This window comes from Diprion similis, chromosome 11 (genome assembly GCF_021155765.1).
Source record: "Diprion similis isolate iyDipSimi1 chromosome 11, iyDipSimi1.1, whole genome shotgun sequence".
Classification (NCBI taxonomy): domain Eukaryota; kingdom Metazoa; phylum Arthropoda; class Insecta; order Hymenoptera; family Diprionidae; genus Diprion; species Diprion similis.
Window position 1 is genome coordinate 7,445,911 of NC_060115.1, and position 19,879 is coordinate 7,465,789.

At 42.5% G+C, this 19,879-nt stretch overlaps 1 protein-coding gene across 3 annotated transcripts in view; it reads right to left on the reverse strand.

The window, feature by feature from the left end:
• The window catches only part of LOC124412348 (transcription factor Sox-13), a 129,706-nt gene that overhangs the window by 8,230 nt on the left and 101,597 nt on the right, over positions 1 to 19,879 (reverse strand). For 2 of the 3 annotated variants that reach the window (XM_046892141.1, XM_046892139.1), the window contains one exon: positions 18,029 to 18,233. In XM_046892141.1, coding sequence (XP_046748097.1) covers positions 18,029 to 18,233 — 205 coding nt within the window. The remainder of the gene's footprint in view (positions 1 to 18,028; positions 18,234 to 19,879) is intronic. The other variant, XM_046892140.1, reaches the window with a different exon arrangement.

Below are 19,879 nucleotides of genomic sequence, written 5' to 3' on the forward strand. Positions count from 1 at the left end.
TACCTTAAACTCGTGCATGTGCAGGTAGACAAGAATTTTTTTGCATCCCGAGAAATACGGGGGGGGGGGGGGGGGTGATTTATTTGTGTCTTTTTTTTCATCCCGCTTACGGACGACCCTTGTTCGCCACGAAATTGAACGTCAATATTACTTCCGTCTGAAAGCAATTGAACACATCAGGGGTTATTCCGTTCTGCGCCGGAATTGGTGAAGGAAAGTTTGATAAAATTGGGACTTTGATCGACTCCCTCTTCCTTCTATTCCCCACGATCCCTACCCTACAGCGTCCCACGATTCGCGCCACTTTTTATGCTGTTCAGTAACCGCGGATCCCGCGATAATCCTTGACTTCCTGTCTCGAGAGAAGCTCCGTGCAGTTGGTTGTTTTCATATTCTTTTGAAATCGTCACGTGTCACGTGTGTATAGAAACAAGTTTCACCCAGAATCTCAAAAATTCGAATAATTATCGTTGACTAAGTGAATCCTGCGTAAAACATCGATGAATAAAAACTCGTTTTTTTTTTCTCTTTTTAAATTCCCGTCTCTCCGAGACGATTTTGACCTCGTTTTTCCAGCAACCCAGGACTAAAATACACGAAAAAATCCCTCCCTAGCCCCGCTGCACCGCATCTAGAGTTGGTTCGGGAATTACCGGAGGATTGTAGTAGACATAGTTCCCGATGTGGTTCCAGCTCGTTATACGAGCTCGCGACGACATCCTCGTAAAAATGTTGACGCGTTCTTCTGTATTCGTGACACAACAAAGCTTCGAGCCTCGGCGCGTTAAAGCTTGAAAGCTCGGAGAAACGAATCCCGCTACACGATTATTCCAGCTATCTATACAGACACACACCGAAGCTCAGGCAGATGGGCCGGTCTCCGAATCTCTCACACTAAAACTTGGAGTAAGAAAAGCGGGTCTTCCTTATGAATGAGCATGCATAATTCTCCGACTCGAGAAGCCATTCGCTTAAGGAAGTCATAAATTTAACAGTTGGTAATCAAACCGCCGATCCGAGGAGTTTGAATGACGTGAAATGGCACGAATTACTCTCTAGAATGACTACCAATCAATCGAGATAACTGAAATCATTGAAAGTTATAAAAATCGTTGATAAATTTTGCGGTTAACGTCAAATGCTTTCAATTCGTCAACATTCCATTGCACGATTTCTATTAATTTTCAATCATTTTCCAGCGTTCTTATAAGGCAATGTACAGTGATGTCTTATGATTTCCTGCGATTCTTCATCCTAATCCGAAAATGACTAAAAACCGCAAAGATCGTTGAGAAAGAAATCATTGGAAGTCAAAGTTACTGAATTGTACTAATTGTTGTCACAATTCTCAGAGGTACGATGAGAGGTTTTAGGTATTTCATTTCCCGGCATTAGTAGCGAATAATTTCCGTAATAGTAATGACACGAGTTCCCGCTCCGGGATCAGACTCGCCGAGTAAAGCCAAGAAGCTCTCCGACGGTACGTGCCTCTGACGTTATACATATATATATATATATAATATATATGTATATCCATGGTATATTAATAGCGTAAACTAATGCCGTGCGAGGCGTGCAGGACACCCGGAACGAAGACGTCGCGAGTATGTGTGCACCACCCTCTTAAGGGCTCAGAGTTGTAGCCCAGTGGCGTTCGCGGATCGAGTAGAAATAAGCCGACCTACCGAAGAGACCGACTGTCAAGGGGATTATTGTCCCGGGTTCTTATCTCCGGCGAGTAGCTACATCCCGTCGACTCCGCGGGCGTCCCGCGGGACCCGGAGACGTCAGGACGCGTCCGCGCCGAAAGCGTCACCTCTATTTCCTTCCCTTTGTCCGCACCCCTCGGGAGCCGTCGTCGGGATGCTCGGCGTCGACGTACCGACCTCTTCGACGCCTCTGCGATCGGAGGAAAAAGAAGCAGAGGAAGAAGGGGGAGGAGGAGGAGGGCGGGAGAGGAAAACAGACTCGGCTCCTTATCTCCGTTCGCTCTCTCTATCTCTCCCTCGCTCTTTTTCTCTCGCGTTTCACGCCATCGTCGACGTGCCGGCACTCGACGACTATAAGGTGCCGAGAAACGAGGCCTGTTCTCACTTTTGGCACCGGGACTCTCCTCCCTCCCCAGTTTTGCCGCGGGGCGTATAAGTACGGGTATTTTTACCGGGTTTTCACCGGGTTTGTGTTTACGGAAAAATTAAAACAAATATCACCTCGCTACTCCCGCGTATCTCCTTCTCCCTTTTTTCCATCTCCCTCCGTACCCGCATTCTCATCTCGACTCAGCTCTTTCTCTCTTCGGTCGAGTGTTATTCGAGACAACCTCCCCGCCGCGTCGGTCGAACCTACGAGTATATGAGCGATGATCGTCAACCAACGCCACACGTTCGGCGTTTAATTTACCGCACGTGTTTCGGGTGTAATGCCGAAGGGTGCAGAGTGTACACGAGGTTTGAGGCACGACGACGAAACACGTCACAAATATAAACCAATTTTTTTTTTCATTGCTATTTGACGGGGACTCAATTAATTTGATTCACATTTCGGATTCTACGACCCTTCCTTGATATCCCTTGTATAAATGAAATACCTTGTTTCTGCGCCTCGTCAATAAAATCGAAATTCAAGTATACGTAATTGGCGGGGTCAAGTGCGTAGAAAAGTGATTTAATGATAGTTTAAAATTTTCGCCATTTTCATTTTCAAATAACTTGTTAGGTATACCTACACGCAGCAAAGTTTGAGGTAAGCGGTTGAAATGAGAGAGGCTTGCGCCGTGCGAACACGACACAAGAGATTCCTCTACTTTGCTTTACATATGAGAGTATTAGTTGGCATGCGGTTGGTTGCTGGAGGCGCTCTTTTTCTTCTCGACTACTTCTTCTCTCTTCTCTATGCTCTATTATGCTTTCCTCTATTGATTTTATCTTCTTTTTTTCTCGATTCATTTGGTTCGTTTGTAACAGCCTTCCACCGAGACGAAAATAAATGTAATCGTTTAATTTGATTGACTGTATAGCATATCGTATATGTATGTATGTATGTGTGTATATATATATATATTGTACACATATATTGTATACACTGACCAGAATTGTACTCTCATATACTGATTATAAAAAGTCTCGTGGTTTGTTTATTTCCTTCTCCTATCGGGTTCACTCGACTTTGTGGCCCCAAGCCAAGACCGACGTAAAGGGAATAAAAAAACAGTAATGGGCTTACAATAGATACTTGCCAAGCCTTTTTCCTATCATTCCACTCCAAGGTAACGCAACGCCACGCACCGCAATATAGAAATTCAGATTGTCACGTAACAGCTGTAAAAACAGTTAAGTATACCAAAATAATTGGCGCAATAGCTTTTACGCAAACTCACAAAGAAACAGCATCATTTCCACTGTCCCATATATCGCCTGCGCTAATTTTCGGTTGTAAACTTCTCCAGATTTTCCAGATACAGAAATTGTGATTTAAAAAAAAAAATTAAGATGAAGCTCGAATTAGCAATGGTTAAGCTGGAGCGAAAAATTGGAGTTCGAAATCTTTATTAAAAAAAGCAACAAAAAACAAACTGGAGTAATTTTCCAGTATCCATTTAGACAAAAACAAAACTCCCCGACTATTCCAATAGTCTCTATATAGTCAGAAGCGAATGAATCCGACTTTTTGCCCAGCGGATCGTCGAGTCGGCTCCTTAATAATTCGCAGACAATTAAAATAACCCGTCCTGCCCGGCCGCGCTACCGCACGAGCTAGAAAGTGATTAATTCTGAAGGGGTGGGTTCTCAGGGGCGCCTACTTGAGCGTCCGCGCGTCTCCTCCTCCGCGGCGGGTGGCGTCGACGTCGACGTCGACGTCGAGGGGCGTGGGGCGTGGGGCGTAATGCAGCCTGTACTGCCGATCACAATACACGCCACAACCTTGTACCTCAGCGACCGCGGATCACAATGAAGCGGCGGCTCCTCGCCTTCGTGATTCACTGACTTTAATTAATTTCGTGTATACGCGCGCAGGCATAACGGGGGCATAAAGTCACCGCGCAACTCGAACGCTACACACACCCACACAGGTACACCAAATATTAAGAGCGGAGGATACGTGCGTTAGTATAACCTTATAATAATCCCGACGCGACCATCGCCATGCACGGACCGAGCACCCGGAGCAGAACTACCACGCGGTGCTCGACGAACCGCATTCAGAGATATCTACGCTGGTCCGAAGAACCACTTGAAACGAGAATAATGCGCCCGTGCACGTGGCCCTGCCCTCCTTTTCCCCCTTTTCCCCCTTTTCGTCCCCAACCCCCAAAAGCGGATACTCGAAACCCGGGCTAGCCGGCGATGTGCAGGGCTCGCGTGTATCGTGCCCCGTCCAGAAATATTTACGACAGCCTTATTTTTCCCACTTTTTACTTTTCCTGACTGATTTTTTCGAGGTTTCTTCAACGGAATATGCGGATAAAATATTTTTAATTTATTTTTGTTAGATAATATATGTCTGTCTGTACAGATGTATTATAGTGTAGGGATCCGTTGCAGGGGGGATGAGGAGCTGCGGTGCAGCCATGCAGACGCGCTGAGAGAATGATATAGGCGGGTATAATAATACAAGATGCAGGTTACACCTTGAGCGTAAACTGATACGTCATCGGTGGTTGTCCGGCACCGAGAAGAATATGTGATACATCTATACTTGTGTACAGGTCGAGAAATATTGCCATGGGAACGTTTCGCGAAACGTGAGAAGAACTCAGACTTACTGCACGGCAGCCACGAGAAGATGAAATTCACTTTTATTGTTTATACTGCGTTTCTTCAAGGGTTGAACGTACCGCAGTTGTCGTACGATTATTAATTAAGATTTTGAAAATCGTTACAGGCAGTCGTATAAAAAAAACCTTCCATCAATTTTTAGATTGTGCTGATATAGGTCATGAAACAAGGTTTCAGCCAGGATTTTTTTGCAAAATCTTCTTCGAAAAAGGTTTCTTGTGTATATATTTTCCTCACAGGAGTTTGAAATTTTTTTTTCTGTTCGAAAGAGAAAAAATGTTTATATGACTTTCGTTTACAATCTTGTATAAGAGTTAAAAAAACTGATTTTTGTCCAAAATTTCACTGAAAAGTATCGTCGAAATTTTTCTATCGGGTTTCAAGTTTTCTCAGTAATAATCATGACATGAATAATTATTGTAGATTTTTCAAGTGTAAAAACATTTACCGATCGTATTATTCGTGAATAATTCTTGCAGTTTGTGAAATTAAAATTACAGTTTTCTTTTTTCATTCGTCACAATTTATTAATTCTTCTAACTTCATTGATCTTCTAATTTCTTTCGATTCATTATTGTTTCATCGTCTATTTTTACAAGCCTAGCTTTTCCACAGTAAGAATAACTCCTTGCACTTATATACATACTTGAACCTCACCTACATATAGTTAACCCTTCTTTGACCACCTATACTTTCGCTAAAATCGTTGGCCACCTAGGAAAAATTGGTCCTGGGCTATTACTTTACCCACTCAAGGGTGAGCAAAGCTTCAAAAAAAAAAAAAAAAAAAAAAAAACAATTTTGGGTGACTAGTTCGAGGATTCATTTCAAGAAATGGAGTCGAGCGACAATTTCGAAAAAAGTATGACTGAAAAAATTCTTCCTAGATGACGAATGGACGGGTTAAACAACGTCTCTAGATAAAACTTGAATTTATAACGCGAAAAACGGGGTCCCTGCATATTGCACCCCCATCATAGCTGCTGCAAGAGTTAATCGCGTAAAAAAAAAAAAAAAAAAATTTCCATTTCATCCAAACGTTTAATTCTCTTTCCGCCGCGTATGTCCCATTTAATAAATCCGAGTCAGTCACTCGAGCGAAAGTGAATTCAGTCTTTGGGGGGGTGGAGGCGGGGGATGCGCGAAAAGAAGTGACTTGCAACGGTGGCGGAACGGAACGGAATGGAATGGAAGAGAATGGAATGCACAGCTGCGGCACGAGTCCATTCACATTCGTCGGAATTCCTGTGCCATGCATGCCTTCAGGCACAGGTCCGCGGATGCGGTCTGCGCTCGTTGCGGAGCGGCCGCAGCCGCCACCCACTGCATGGCAGCCGCGGCCTTCCTAAATATAGAAAAGCGTACGTAGAACGAGAGTCGCGGCGAGTTTATTGTCTGCAGAGTCGATTGTCGCGCGTGTCTCGGTAATAATTATTGCGATCGTCTCTGCCATGTAACGATATTATGCAAATATTGTACGATATTAATGACATTATACAAGGATATGACAGGGGAGGAGGAAAATCCTCAGCCCGATGTCCTCATCGACACCTTTGTCACCGAATTATATAACAATGGTCATATGTACGAAAAATATAATATGTAGCTAACAAGAAGACGATGGAAACGTCGTTTCTTTTCTCCCGTTATGTAACGTATTATGTACATTACGTAGGTATAACGATAATAAAAGCGAAAATTTGTCTAATTAGAGAGAGGGACCCCGGCAATTCACCCGCGGCTTTGTCACGTTCATTCATTCCGCGAGTGCGAATTCACCCCGATGACGATGGCGGTACTCGGGAGAGGGGAGGACGGGGGTTTGGGTTGGTTCACCCCTCATCGAAATTTCACACCCCCTGAACACCCCCGGATATCGCTTCCGCAATTGGATCAAATCGGGTCATCCAAGATCACACGCGTTAAAAATTATTTCCGCGTGACGTCGTAGGTAGATACATATATATAGTTATATACAATGATTAACAATAATTTTACAACATACTTGATACACGTACCGACATAGTTATATATATATATGTATAACGATACGTGTAACACATGTGAATATAAATATTTTTTATAAAACGTGATAAGAGTCTCTATAACGAAGGGGGCAGAGAGCTTTTTAATAAGCGCGATGTATTTGTCACGCGTGACATTCGTGTACATATTACGTATGTATAGAGTCGTATGAGGGATGCGCTCGCTATATCGAGAGGCGGCTTTACTGGGTATATTATAGACGCTTTCCCGCTTTCCCTTTACTACTTGTAGATTACATAGTGAAGATGACTGTTGCTGGAAGCAGCGGCAGCGGCATCAGGGTATGTCAAGTGTATATTTGGAGCAGCTGAAAAAATTGCTTTTTCACAGGGATTATCACTCATATGTGTATACACCTATAACACATACCTATATGTATACCTTCATCTACCTCAAACTTCAACTCTACCTACACTGCATGCACGTATTTATTTTAATCTATTTTCGGGTGATAGAGAGGAGAGAGAGAGAGAGAGAGAGAGAGAAAGAGAGTGAAAGGGAGACTCGCGAGAACGCATTATAACCCCGGGCCTTTAGCGAAGCGTGAAAAAAATCGGTATAATATTTTAAATAAACATACTGCCTGCAGGATTGGGAAAAAAGGAAAATGTGAAAAAAAAAAGAAATAAAAAATAAAAAAAATAAATTAAAAACACACCGAATATACAGATTAGTTGGTACGTGAGAGGAAAAAATCACGTCCGTCTATCTATCTACATACACACACTAGGTATATACACTTATAATATGAGATGAAGGGTGAAAAATGACAACCACGGAATTTCTTTGATATCACGTTGACGGATCGACGCGCCTACTTTATACCGAGGCATTCGAATAGTGATAATAATAAAGAAAAAAACAACAACAACAATAATAGTAATAATAACATGGACGATGACAATTTTTTCTATACTTTTATGCGCATCGAATTTCGTGGAATTACTCATATATCAATTCTGTGCATATAATGTGAAGTTAATTATACCGAGTCACCCTAAATGAAAAATTGAAAATTCGGAGCCCGGAATGTACAGCTTTTAAACCAATATCCATATACAAATATCGGAGGTGGGCTGTGCCATTTATAACCGATTGTATTACACACGCAGTGATATTAGGGTACGAAGAGCATCCGGGTGTGTCGTAAAGGTTAACGTAAAGGAGCAGAGTGAGTCGTCTTCTCGCGTTCCTGCAGGGAATGTCACAGGTAGGTATAGTTACGAGTGTAGGTACCAATGCAGCAGCAGCACCAGCAGCAGCAACGGATATTAATTTCTCTTCCGTCGCGCGAAGCTCATTTATCAACGAGGCGTTTGAAAATTTATTTTTCGAAAGGTTGCAGTGTAGGCATCCATAATAGGATGGCAATGCCATCGCATATAGCTGCAGGGCTGGCGCTTGTTTGCAGCTTGCAGCTTGCAGCTTGCGGCTTGCGGCTTGCACATGGCGTATATTAAGTAGGTATATGGGATGTTTGGTACCTACATAAGGTGCGGTGCATTATACTATGTAGTACAATATATGTATACGTATACGTATATGAGTGAAATATGCCATCGTGTTTCAAGAACACATTGCGACACGTCGCTTTTACATATTGGACCGGAAGTCTTGGCCCATTTTTCTCCTCGGGGATGCTGCTGCAGCCATGGGCAGCCGTAACAGGGAAGAATAGAAGCGTAGATCTCTTCCTTCCAAAAAAGAAAAAAAGAAAGAGAATAAAAAAAAACGACGGTACGACGCAGCTGCTACAATAGCTGGAAAACGGGAAGAGAACTTGTCGCAGTAATTAATTAGCGAGTTAAACTTGATCGCGGTTTTCTGAACAATGTCGTCGTGCACTTTGCGCAATGTTATTATTATATACCCTATACCGGGTAGGTATACGACGAAAACGATTAATCAAATTTTATTAGTATTATCATAATCTGTATACTTGTTTACTTTTCTTTTTCATTACTCTCCTGGTCTTTTGCGGTCGCGTTTTTTCCTAACCGAGCGTAAAGACGCCGGTCCGGCGGGTTAACCTCCACGAAGCTGCGGATTAAGGTGTAAACGCTGAATTACACTGCAGTCTGCGGCGAAGGAGAAAATGAGAAGTAAAGTAGAAGGAGCGAGAGAATGAGAGAATGAGAAGGGAGGAGGGTAGAAAACGGAGAAAAAAAGGCGTATATTCTTTCTCTTAAAGTAACCGCGCGAAACGGGATAAGATTACTTGAGTATAATAATAATTATTATTATAATTTTTTTTTCGTACCTCGTGCAATTTAAACCTAAAGCACGTTATTATTTTCGTCCCCGTGCACGTCGTATGGCGCTAACGATCGTGGGAACAATGAGCACAATGTTAATGAGAAAAGTAATTATGTGAGGAATTCTTTCGTTCATTTTTTCTTCTTCCGTTTCTCTCTCTCTCTCTCTCTCCCTCTCTCTTGTTTTCATTTTGTTTCATTACTTCTCGCTTCACTTTCATTTTCTTCTTCTTCCTCGTCTCATTCTTCGTCTCCGAGTCCGCGGTATTTCATATATACCTACACTGTACAATATATATACCCTGCTTAGGTATTGTGCACACGGTACGCCACCCACTTATATTCCTCCTTTTATTTTCTGCCCGGAAAATCGGCGGAGGAGATGGAACGCTGTGATGTTTCACCCCGGCAGTAGAGGGTGAGATTTTCGAGGGCCTTGAGGGGGAGGAAAACCGCGGGCACCAAGTGGTTCACAGCCCTCGTAGTCTGCAGGGTCGCACCTTACTCCTTCTATACTTCCGTGTAATCCAGCGAATTGTTCACCAAACAACGAGAAATATTACGGAGAACGGCGCGCCGTAGGATTTCCTAATTTTCAACTCTACCAATTTCGCGAAATTCAACAACCCCCTAAAGCTCAGCTCGATTCTGCGCGGCTGGTTGAATCTATTGTACATAAATGGCAATATAATTAAAACGCGCAAATTTAATGTATCGTTATTAGATTTTTCTTCATCTGCTAATTTTTAAAGAAATTGTAACGTCGAATTACAAATTTTCTAAATCAAATTACTTATCACTTCTACCCTGAGTATGTAGTTTTTCAAGTTTCTTAATATCTTGTTCACGTACAAAGTATACGCTTTAAGTAACGATTACCCCCTTTCCCTCTCTCACCGCCTCTCTCTCTGTCTTTTTAGTTAAATTGTAAAGTAGTTTTAAGAACTTTCCGTATCTTCCTCCTACTTGTCCAACATTGTCATTGACATAGTAAACTTTTATTCTATTCTATTCTCTCTCTTTCTGAGCTTTTAATTCAGTGAAACAAATATATCTATAATAATAATAACCTTAAACAAATAAATCCCTCATTCCATCGCGCTGTAACAACCCATCGAGGTACATATTCAGAAGGTCGGAAAATCTGTTGCAGAAATTAGGGATGAAGAAGAGTCGGTAAAAGCGTGCAGGAGGGGGTGAATTAAGGGAGGAGAGGAATCGCGGAGGGGTTTGATGCTGGGAGGATGACGGGAGTGAGATCAGTCGGTGGGTTTAATGAGGTTACCTGCAATTACATGCATTAGTACTGTGCTCGTTGACGGGAACGCGATTCACCTCGTGCGGAAGAGATACCTTATAGGCACCTACCTCTGCATATAGCTATACCTATACCTACACAACGCGCATGCGGGCAAAAGGTTGCACGTAGGTATATATATATGGTACATGCGTGCGCACACACAGACACACGTTGCATGAAAAAAAGCAGATAAAAATGACTGGTTTTACAATTTAATTTTTCAATTCCTACTGCGTGTTAAATTTTTTTTTGTTCCCGCAATGATGTAATGACTTTTACAACGATAACTGGGATAACTTTTACAGCGAAAGGGGCAACAGTAAAGCTCGACCCTCGGCGCAACGCAGATCGCAGGTAAGCCGCTAAGCTTTGAGTTTGCAAATTATAAAGGCGAAATTGCAGTGGATGGGTGCAGCGTCAGGTGCACCCTGTGGACCTCAGGTTCACGCAACGCAGAGATACGCCTCGATGCGTCGAGGGCGGTGCGTCGTCCTGGCGATCAAACGCGACGGCGTCGCGACGTTTCGCGTCGCGCTTTGATCGCTCGGAGAGATAAACCCGCACCCATTGCGCACAAACGCGAAACAGCCATGAACCCACACATGTCGGGAGAAGGTGGAGTGAGACGCGCGCAGGGGATGACAGCGATGGCGCTGCTTAAAAGCACAAATCCATTTAAAAGCTCGGGGTAAAAAAAGGGTCGACAGATTCGCAACGCGTTCATGGCTGACCCTTCGCGCCAGAACGACGTCGTTACTTTTATTTACCAAACGCGACTTTTCGTATGTCGAGCTTTTAACGGTACACTTGAAATAAAAAAGGGGAACATACTGCATACAAAAATGAGAAGATAATATATAATTCTCACGGAACTCTTCAAGGCAAAATTCTTTGTGCAGAAAAAAAAAGGTTCAAAATTAGTTATAGGCTATAAATATCTCGATAAATTGAAAGGATAAAGAATAATAATTTCAATTTTACATCAAACTATACATAAAATACATGTTTCAAAATGTCGCAAATATCGGCAACTTCATAGTATATAATATACCCATACTACCCGCGTCGGATTAATTCCGTACACGATGCACAAACAGTCGTTACGTTACGGCTGATATCCATTGCAGCGGGAATAATAACGCTTTGCAGTCTGCATGGCCGGCGATTATCCCCCCGCGATTAATTCGGGATGATACCGCGGATGGGATGCGTTTCGGCAAACAATTCCCCGTCCCCGGTTTCAGGGAATGAATATATAGTCAGCCCATCGGCGTCCCGGCGCAGCTCTTCCCTTTCCCGAACTCCCGCAGCCGGGAAACTCGTGAACCCGGGAACCGACAATACCTACCGCTAATTCCCATTAAACGTCGGGACGTGATACGTACGCGCGGTTCGCAAACGGCTGGATGAATCGTCCGTAAACGCAATATGCACATATACCTGCATACGTGTACCTATAATAACATGAAAATGTAATAAAATATTCATTTCATCAAAAATGATGAGGAATTTTTTTGGAAAAGTATAAAAAAAATTGTCGTTACATAATAAAAATTGACATTTTTTTCTGACTTATATTCTTAACCTCGTGAATAAGGGTTGAGGAACGGTAAGCAGAAATTTTTTTTCTTTCACTTTTCTCGCGTTGATAATTACTCGTCTGGTAATAAACGAAGAACGTCCTTGGGACTTGTATATTAGACGGGCGCCATATTTGTCATAGGTGGTTTGAGAGAGCGAGCTGCTGCCGACTACGTGGCGCCGTTCCAATATAACATGTCATAACTGGTTGGCAAGGAAAAAATCTTGGAACAAGACAAATTCGTCCGGCTAACGATAAGGACGGTGAACAATATAATTAGTTGTGTATCGATGTCGACGGTTATAGATTACACACCTACGTATCAAACGTGTCGATGTGTGGAGATTCAGGGTTTATGGAAACTGGCGATGATTAAGTGGGTTTAGATTTTACGCGGCTTCCATACGCACATGTCCGTACATCACGAAATTCAAAAGCGAGAACTTTGAATTGACTAATGATACGGACTCGATAAAAAACGGGCCGGCCGATGGAATTGGGTACGTTATAGATTACGGTTGAAGAAGAGGTGGAGGAGGAGGAGGAAGAAGAGGAGAGTGACGAGGGTGGACCAAGAAGAAAAGCAAGAAAGAGGGACTTCCTGCACTGGAACCTGCATCACGCGTAGACAAATGAGCCAGCGCGATAAACCAGCTCGTAATAAACTTGCCGAGCAATCAGTCCGCATCAACGTACATTTATTTCAGACGCCATCATGAACGTGTGCCGCGTTGGCTTGTACGATGAAATAATACCAACCTGATATTCGCTATAATATATGATTCCAGATTTTGTTACCTAAAAATTACGCTTAATTATAGGTGGAAATTAATTTAAGCTTTTAATTAATAACCGTATAAGCAATTACTATAATTCTGATTTGTCATGGCATAATCTTTTTCATCAGTCGTGTGGGTTCAGCTGTCATCATTAAGTGCAGTTAACATCTAGATGAAAAAAAAAAAAAAAAAAAAAAATAGCAACTACTTTGATAATTGTTAGACAGATTGGATTTTTCGAATAAAGTAAATTACTATTTTGTGACTGCTAAATGATTTAAAAAAAGTTGAATCGTAAAATGCACTGTATAGCATTATTACAATTTAAGTATATATAAGGTTTATAAACAAGAATAAAAGGTTGTGCAAATTCAATAAAATTTCTCAAAATCCAAAAAAAATTTTCATTGCTGTATTTTCAAGTGAAAAATTTCTTGATTAATTTCAAGATAATATTTTGCTTGCTCCTCTTCAGTTAACACGAACTTATCGTTCAATTTCCATATCATTACCAAGTTTCATCAACGTGCATTCTAACAAAGTAGTTAGTAAGTATCTGTTTCGAGATACAAATCCACTTATCCGTACCAAAAAAAAAACCCTCTATTTTTCAATCAACAAAATTCCTCAAAAACAAACTATTTTTTCTGTACATACAAAAAAGCACTAATCGGAACAAATCGTCGGTCAAGAATTCATTAAATCAAAATAAGTCGTTACTCCGATCGTATGTATAAATAATACGAACTTGAACCTCCTGATGCAAAATTTCCAGACCCACCCATAATTCCCACAGATTTCTTCCCATGATGCTCCCAAATTTTCAGGGTGTAGTAGCGAGGGCTGTTAGAGGAAAGAAAAGACGATCGATGGTCGTCGGCGATTGGAAGGCGCGGGGCAGGTGGACGAGGCCTATAAACGGCGTCGGGACGCCGCGCGGTTACTGGCGCCTCTTGCCGGCCGCTCACGCGACTCGCTGCGGCGACGAGGAGGAGGAAGAGGAGGAAAAGGAGGGGGTGGACGTGGACGTGGAGGTGGAGGAGGAGGAGGAGGAGGGCAGGGCCACGGAAGCTCGCGGTGAAAGCGGCGAGTGCTTACCTGCGAGGCTGCTCTAGCCGGGCGGCCCGCGCACAATAGCCGAGAGAGAGAAAGAGAGAGAGGGTGGAAGAGAGGGAGAGAGGGAGAGAGGGAGAAGGAAGAGAGGCGAGGCGGCTGCACCTGTGCCTCGACGGCAGGTAGCCCAGGGGGGCGGTGAGGAAGAGCGATCCGAGGCATAACAGGTGGAAAGGTGAGGGTAGAGCCTCGGCCTCTAGGAGGAGGAATCCCCACCACCGGCTCCTCTACGCCCTCCGCACGCGTTCGGGGAGGAGGAGGGGGAGGAGGCAGAGAAAACCGGCGACCGCCTTGCCACCTCCCACGTAGAGACAGCGCCGCGGCCACGGTTGGCTATGTCATGGCCCTCGGATTACAGCCACCCAGGTATCTCTGAGTTGTACGATGTTGCACGGTTGGAAAATCGTCGAGAGAAAATGACGTGAGGAGGTTTTTCTGGCAGACCAATCGCGTCGATTGACGTAAATTATTTCTATTCTTTAACGAATATTACATGACCCGTTACCACCATAAAGCCTGCCAAGAAAGTCTTTCAAACGATAAGATTTTGGAGAAGTAAATTTTTGTACACTAGGGAACTATAAATTATAAATTACAAGATTAGTTGGATATGTATAATTGTTTGTCGGAATTAAGTTAAAGGTTATAATCAACCCGTAAATTTTACACGTGTAATTAATTGATGGGTGAATTGAAATTCTAGGTGAAGATTCTAAGGGTTGAATCGCCAGGAAATGGGTACGTAACTAGATCGAATGGCGTTTGCAAGAGCCGGTACTTCCAAGTTCGGAGAATATAATTGTGCGATGTAAATTGCCAATATCTGAATCGTCGATCTATAATAAAATACCTAATTCTGGAAATGGCAATTAACCCTGACTTGCGCTACCTCTGAATAACGTTGCACACCGTGAAAAATTAAAATTCCTTATTTTTCCCGATCCGTGGATGATGGATGCTGCGTTACAGTTTACAGATCGAAAATATAAAGGTTCTATTCATCTGCGCGACGCGATCTGTCTGAGCCACGGCGGTTTTGGATTGTTCTTAAAAAACAGTGAAGAACAAAGCTCGTTGTTCTCGTCTGAACCGTTCACAATGTATATAACGCGGCGTGTTGATATAGGAGGTCCAATTTTTGTATTTCCGGAGTTAAAAACTGACGTAGTAGGCGCAGGTAAAATCGCATGAAAATGAATTTCGTAGCTTTAACTAAGACAAAAAATCCAGTGTAACGCGTTACTAATATTTTTCGTTATCGCCACTTTCATAACTAAATTATCTTCTAACCGTTGCGACATAATTTGTTGCTGGTTCAACGACAAACTGATGTCACGACTTTATTCAACAAAAGTACACAATTGTAATGATCAGAAAATTTACTTGTATCCGTACGATAAGCCAAAATTTTTTCCAATTCCAATTTTAAATAAACCGTTTTTATAACGTCAAAATTTTCTACAGTAAGTGTAAGAAATGATATTTTTCGATGATATGATGATATGATATTATGCGAATGGACAAAGCTGATGGGGTGAATGGGATGATCGCGAGCCTGCGGAAGCTGACAAGCATGGCAGCCTAGGGATCAAGTTTAGGGCGGTGAATCGCCTATTAATAATACACCGAGCTGCAATGTCCGAAATATCAATGGAATAGATTATACACGCGTCGAATTATAACTACGGACGAAACACCCGCGGATCAATAAATCACGGGGTGGTATATTTAGTTATCGGAGAATCCGGGCTATCCGCGTCCTTCTTATGTGTTATCTCACCGGTATTAAATGATCGGATGTGATATTTTCAGCAGGAACGGCATCGCTCGGTTGTTATACGCCTAAACGTGCCTGCTGCCATTTGTTACATCGAATATTTAATGCTCGCTTCCTCCCGCTTCCTCTCGTCGACCTAATTATCCATCGATCGTTTCGGTAAGATCAGCCGCAGCGGTTAACCTGGATCCATCGAACTAAGCCGAAATCCAGCCGGTATAATGTTCCAGCATATTCTAAAATATTTTCAGATTTTCGCAACTTTCTATATACACATCGAAAAAAATTTATAGACTAGATTAGATGACACAAAATCGCACATTCAAAATCTCGAAGATTGTACGATACGACAAATCCTTTGAAATCATGTAATCTTTGAATAATTCTAATCAGCCACAAAATCATCCCCTAATTATAAATGCTTCATAAGTATTTCGCGTTTTGCATTGCCGACAACAAAACCCCGCCGGCTGATAATCAGGTTTCAATATTATAAGGATATCGCGGTGATAATAAAAGTATCCTCCTTCGGCGCAAGGACTTGGCGTGCAACGATCGTCTCGGGAAGAACGTGGGATGCAGAAATATCAGCGAGTCCACTGGCATTACCTTGTGTTACCGGTTCATTAGGCTGCGGGGCCGCGAGGATGTCGAGGATGTCGAGGATCGCGTTATTCCAGCCAATACGATGGCTGAGGACGAGTGCTGTATGTAGGTATACTCCTGCGCACATTGCGTGTATAATATCGTAGAAAACAAGGTCCTCGTTTTACGCCGACGTGTCACAACGTCCGTAAAGTGTGCAAAAAGCGGAATATAAACGCATGCATGAAACGCACGCGGGCAAGCGATCGCTACCGGAGATGATAGTTTACAATATATACGAGTAACCTGTCCTCTTTCGCAAGTAGGATATGCAAAATAGCAATGGCGGGTTGCTTCTTATCTTCCGCGATAGACAATTACTTAGATTATATTTTTATTCTCGTGAAATTGATACCTGATACTTCATCCCTTGCGGTATATTCGAATATATTCATATACCGTGAGAAGGAGAGGAAAAAATTGCGAAAGATTTGCGTAAGATTGTCTATTTATAAAAATTATTTAGTCAATTACTACTCGGTTGCATTTTGTTTTACAGATTAATCAGACTTTTTTAAATGATGAAAAAAAAAACAGTTTTTTAAAAAGATTCGTGAATCGATATCCAAAAAATTCAATTCCTATTGCTGACAAAACTTGGGATCATTTTCGTTTTTGTTTTGAAAATCAAATTGCGAAACGATTTTTATTTTGTATTATCTATGTACCTACATGCACACATATATATTTATATATAGCGTCTCCGCGACGTAGCTCGACGTGGTGATAATTAATCCTATATATAATATCACCGGTATCCTGGATATATCCGTAAATCGCGTTGTAAATTTTTTTTTCTCAATCTGAATGAATTTACGACATGCGATCGCGAGGCAACGCGGCGATGCGATGGCCTCGACTGGTTAACAACTCGGTTTGAGAAGAGTGCTGCAGGGTGCTTAAACTGCTTACACAAGCCCTGATCCTTGCTCGCGGATGAGTCTGATCCGCTATACTCCCTCTAATTGCGTGAATTTCAAACTGCTATAAATTTGCACGGCCTACGTATAATTACACATACATAGTATAGAATATCGTGTATAAACCGGGAATCATGATAGCAGCCGATGGGCCGATGGGCTGATTGGCCGAGGGCGAATAACGTCGTTTTATACCTCGAGGTCTATTATACACGTACATAACTACTGTATAATATAATACCGCAAATATGTGTGCATTGCAATTGCAATAAAAAGGTAAAAGAATAATCGGGCACGTTCGCTTATACGACTTACGATGCAAACTCAACGAGGTGGCAATAACATGTTGCAGCAGGAGCGCGGACAAGCCGGTAGAATTATTTCTTATAACACCAGTCCGAGTTGCAGTTTGCATGTACCGCATGTGCATATGCATACGCAACAAGAAATACTTTCAGAGAGAAATCAACGGCATAGCGACTTAGCTGCAGGGATAAACCTGCATTACACATAACCTGCCTCTTATTATACACCGCATGCCTACGTTATACCGCGCGGTAATAAGGAGTCGCTAATTGTCTGCAGAAAATTTGCGATAAGTGCAGCTTGCACCCGGTCAACACACGTACGCGAAAAAAAGGAAAAATATGCTGCAGCTTGTTTGGCACAGGAAAATCCTGCGCGTAATTATAAGCTGCGCCTTATTAAAATCATCATCATCATCATCATTATGATTATTATTATTATTATTAATGCGATAAAACCCGTAGATCAATTGACGCCGAAATAAAGCTGTGGAATTGAACATCGGAATGATAAACGGAAATTAGTCTGACCTTGGTCTGGTCCTGCTGCTGGAGAAGCTGTTCCCTGAGCATCTGAAGCTTGAGTATCATCTCCGAGAGGCATCTTTCCTTTTCGACGAAGTTGTCGGCGCAGAGAACCCGATGAAGGGCGGCGGCCCCGTCCTGGTGTCCTTCCGTCGCCGTGTTTCTTCCCGCAACCTGCGACGGCGCAACGCTGTTCGATATGCTGGTGCTGCTGAAACAGAGGTTCACTTCGTATAACACGCGGCTGTATAGAGAGACGCGTTTGGCACGCCTGATGTATATAACCCAGACGTGCAGTCTAAGGGTTTTCGGTCAATTTCATCCCTCTCGGGGTCGCGAGCTCGGAGGGATCGAGGTGTCTCTTCTTCACGCTTCTCGGGAGGGCCGGGCGTCGGGACGCCGGACGGACGCCTGAATAATGAACGACTCTTGCGGTTGCCGCGCAATCTCAACGAGCCGAGTGTGTTTGCCCGTGGTGATGGGACCCGTTTCCCCTCCTTCTTATTCTTAGTCTTATTCTTCTTCTTCTTCTTCTTCTTTTACGTTTAACCTGAACGCGAAACAAGACGTGATCCATACCCCGCACACCTGTCCACCCTATACGTGGGATACAGACACCCTCGTCTCGCGATCGTCGTCGCTACTCGTTATTCCTGGACGCGATGGTCGACTTTCCCCTTTATTCTTACGTCTTAAGATGGCGCGAAAAAAAAAAAATAAATAAATAAAAAAATTGCAAACGGCGACGATTGTAAAAGAGATAAAAAAAACTTGTTCATTGGTTCAGCGCAGAGATTCGGTAACGTCGCAATTGACTTTCAAGATTTGATTCATACTCATTGTCAATGTATTAGGAGCCATTCATTGATTACTTAAGGGTCCCAAGGGGGAGAGGTGGGGGATTAAAAAAATCAATACACGATCTTATCTCTGGGAGGGGAAGGGAGTCATTCTTACGTAATATTTTACAAGTCGGAATGTGTACAATAAACATTTTCCATTGTTTGAGAAAAAATGTCCGTACAGCAATGTCTCAGGAAATAAAAATCGCATAGAAAATTAAAGGGCAGTTTCAAAACTTGGAAAAAAAATTTCTACTTAGACGTTCTACAAACTATAAGATTTATTTTTTCATTTTTAATATACAATTTCATTTATATACTGTCATTGTAAAAAAATTTTATTTCAAATCGTAAATGTGTTCATATTTGCAAACTTTGAAGCTTATAAATGAAAATTATAGGTAAAATCTTACGTGAGAAGCGAGAGAGGGAGTCCAAAAAATCTTATCTGTTCTGACATGGGGGCAGGGGGGGGGGGGTTAAAAATGGCTAAAATCGTGCTTAAGTAATTAACGAATGGCTCCTAACATAGCGCGTTTAAATACGAAACTTTCGAAAGAAATTGTAAAAAACATAAGATTATAATACAATACCTAATATATAATAATGGGATTTAATATACTTGGCGTGCTTTTGCTGTGTACAAAGTATACAGGCACGCGTAATGATGATTAGCTAAGAACGGTGCTACTCGAGAGAAGCGACGAAGCGGATTCATTTGATGAAATAATAAGAGAGCCGCAGGGGGAGGGAAGGACTGTGTATGACCTTCTTTGACGGATGATATCCTATCGACGTCGACGACGGTGCGTATAAAGAGCGGACGCGGTAGCCCGCGGGATCTTCTTCTTCATCTTCTTCATCTTCTTCATCTTCTTCTTCTTCCTCTGTTCGTGCCCAGTGACCTCGTTGACCTCTCCGCAGTTGTATATCCGACCAACCGACCAGCCGTGACGAACAAAAGCCTCATTCTGTTCTTATTTATTATTATACTATACTTATTCAACGAGCCGGC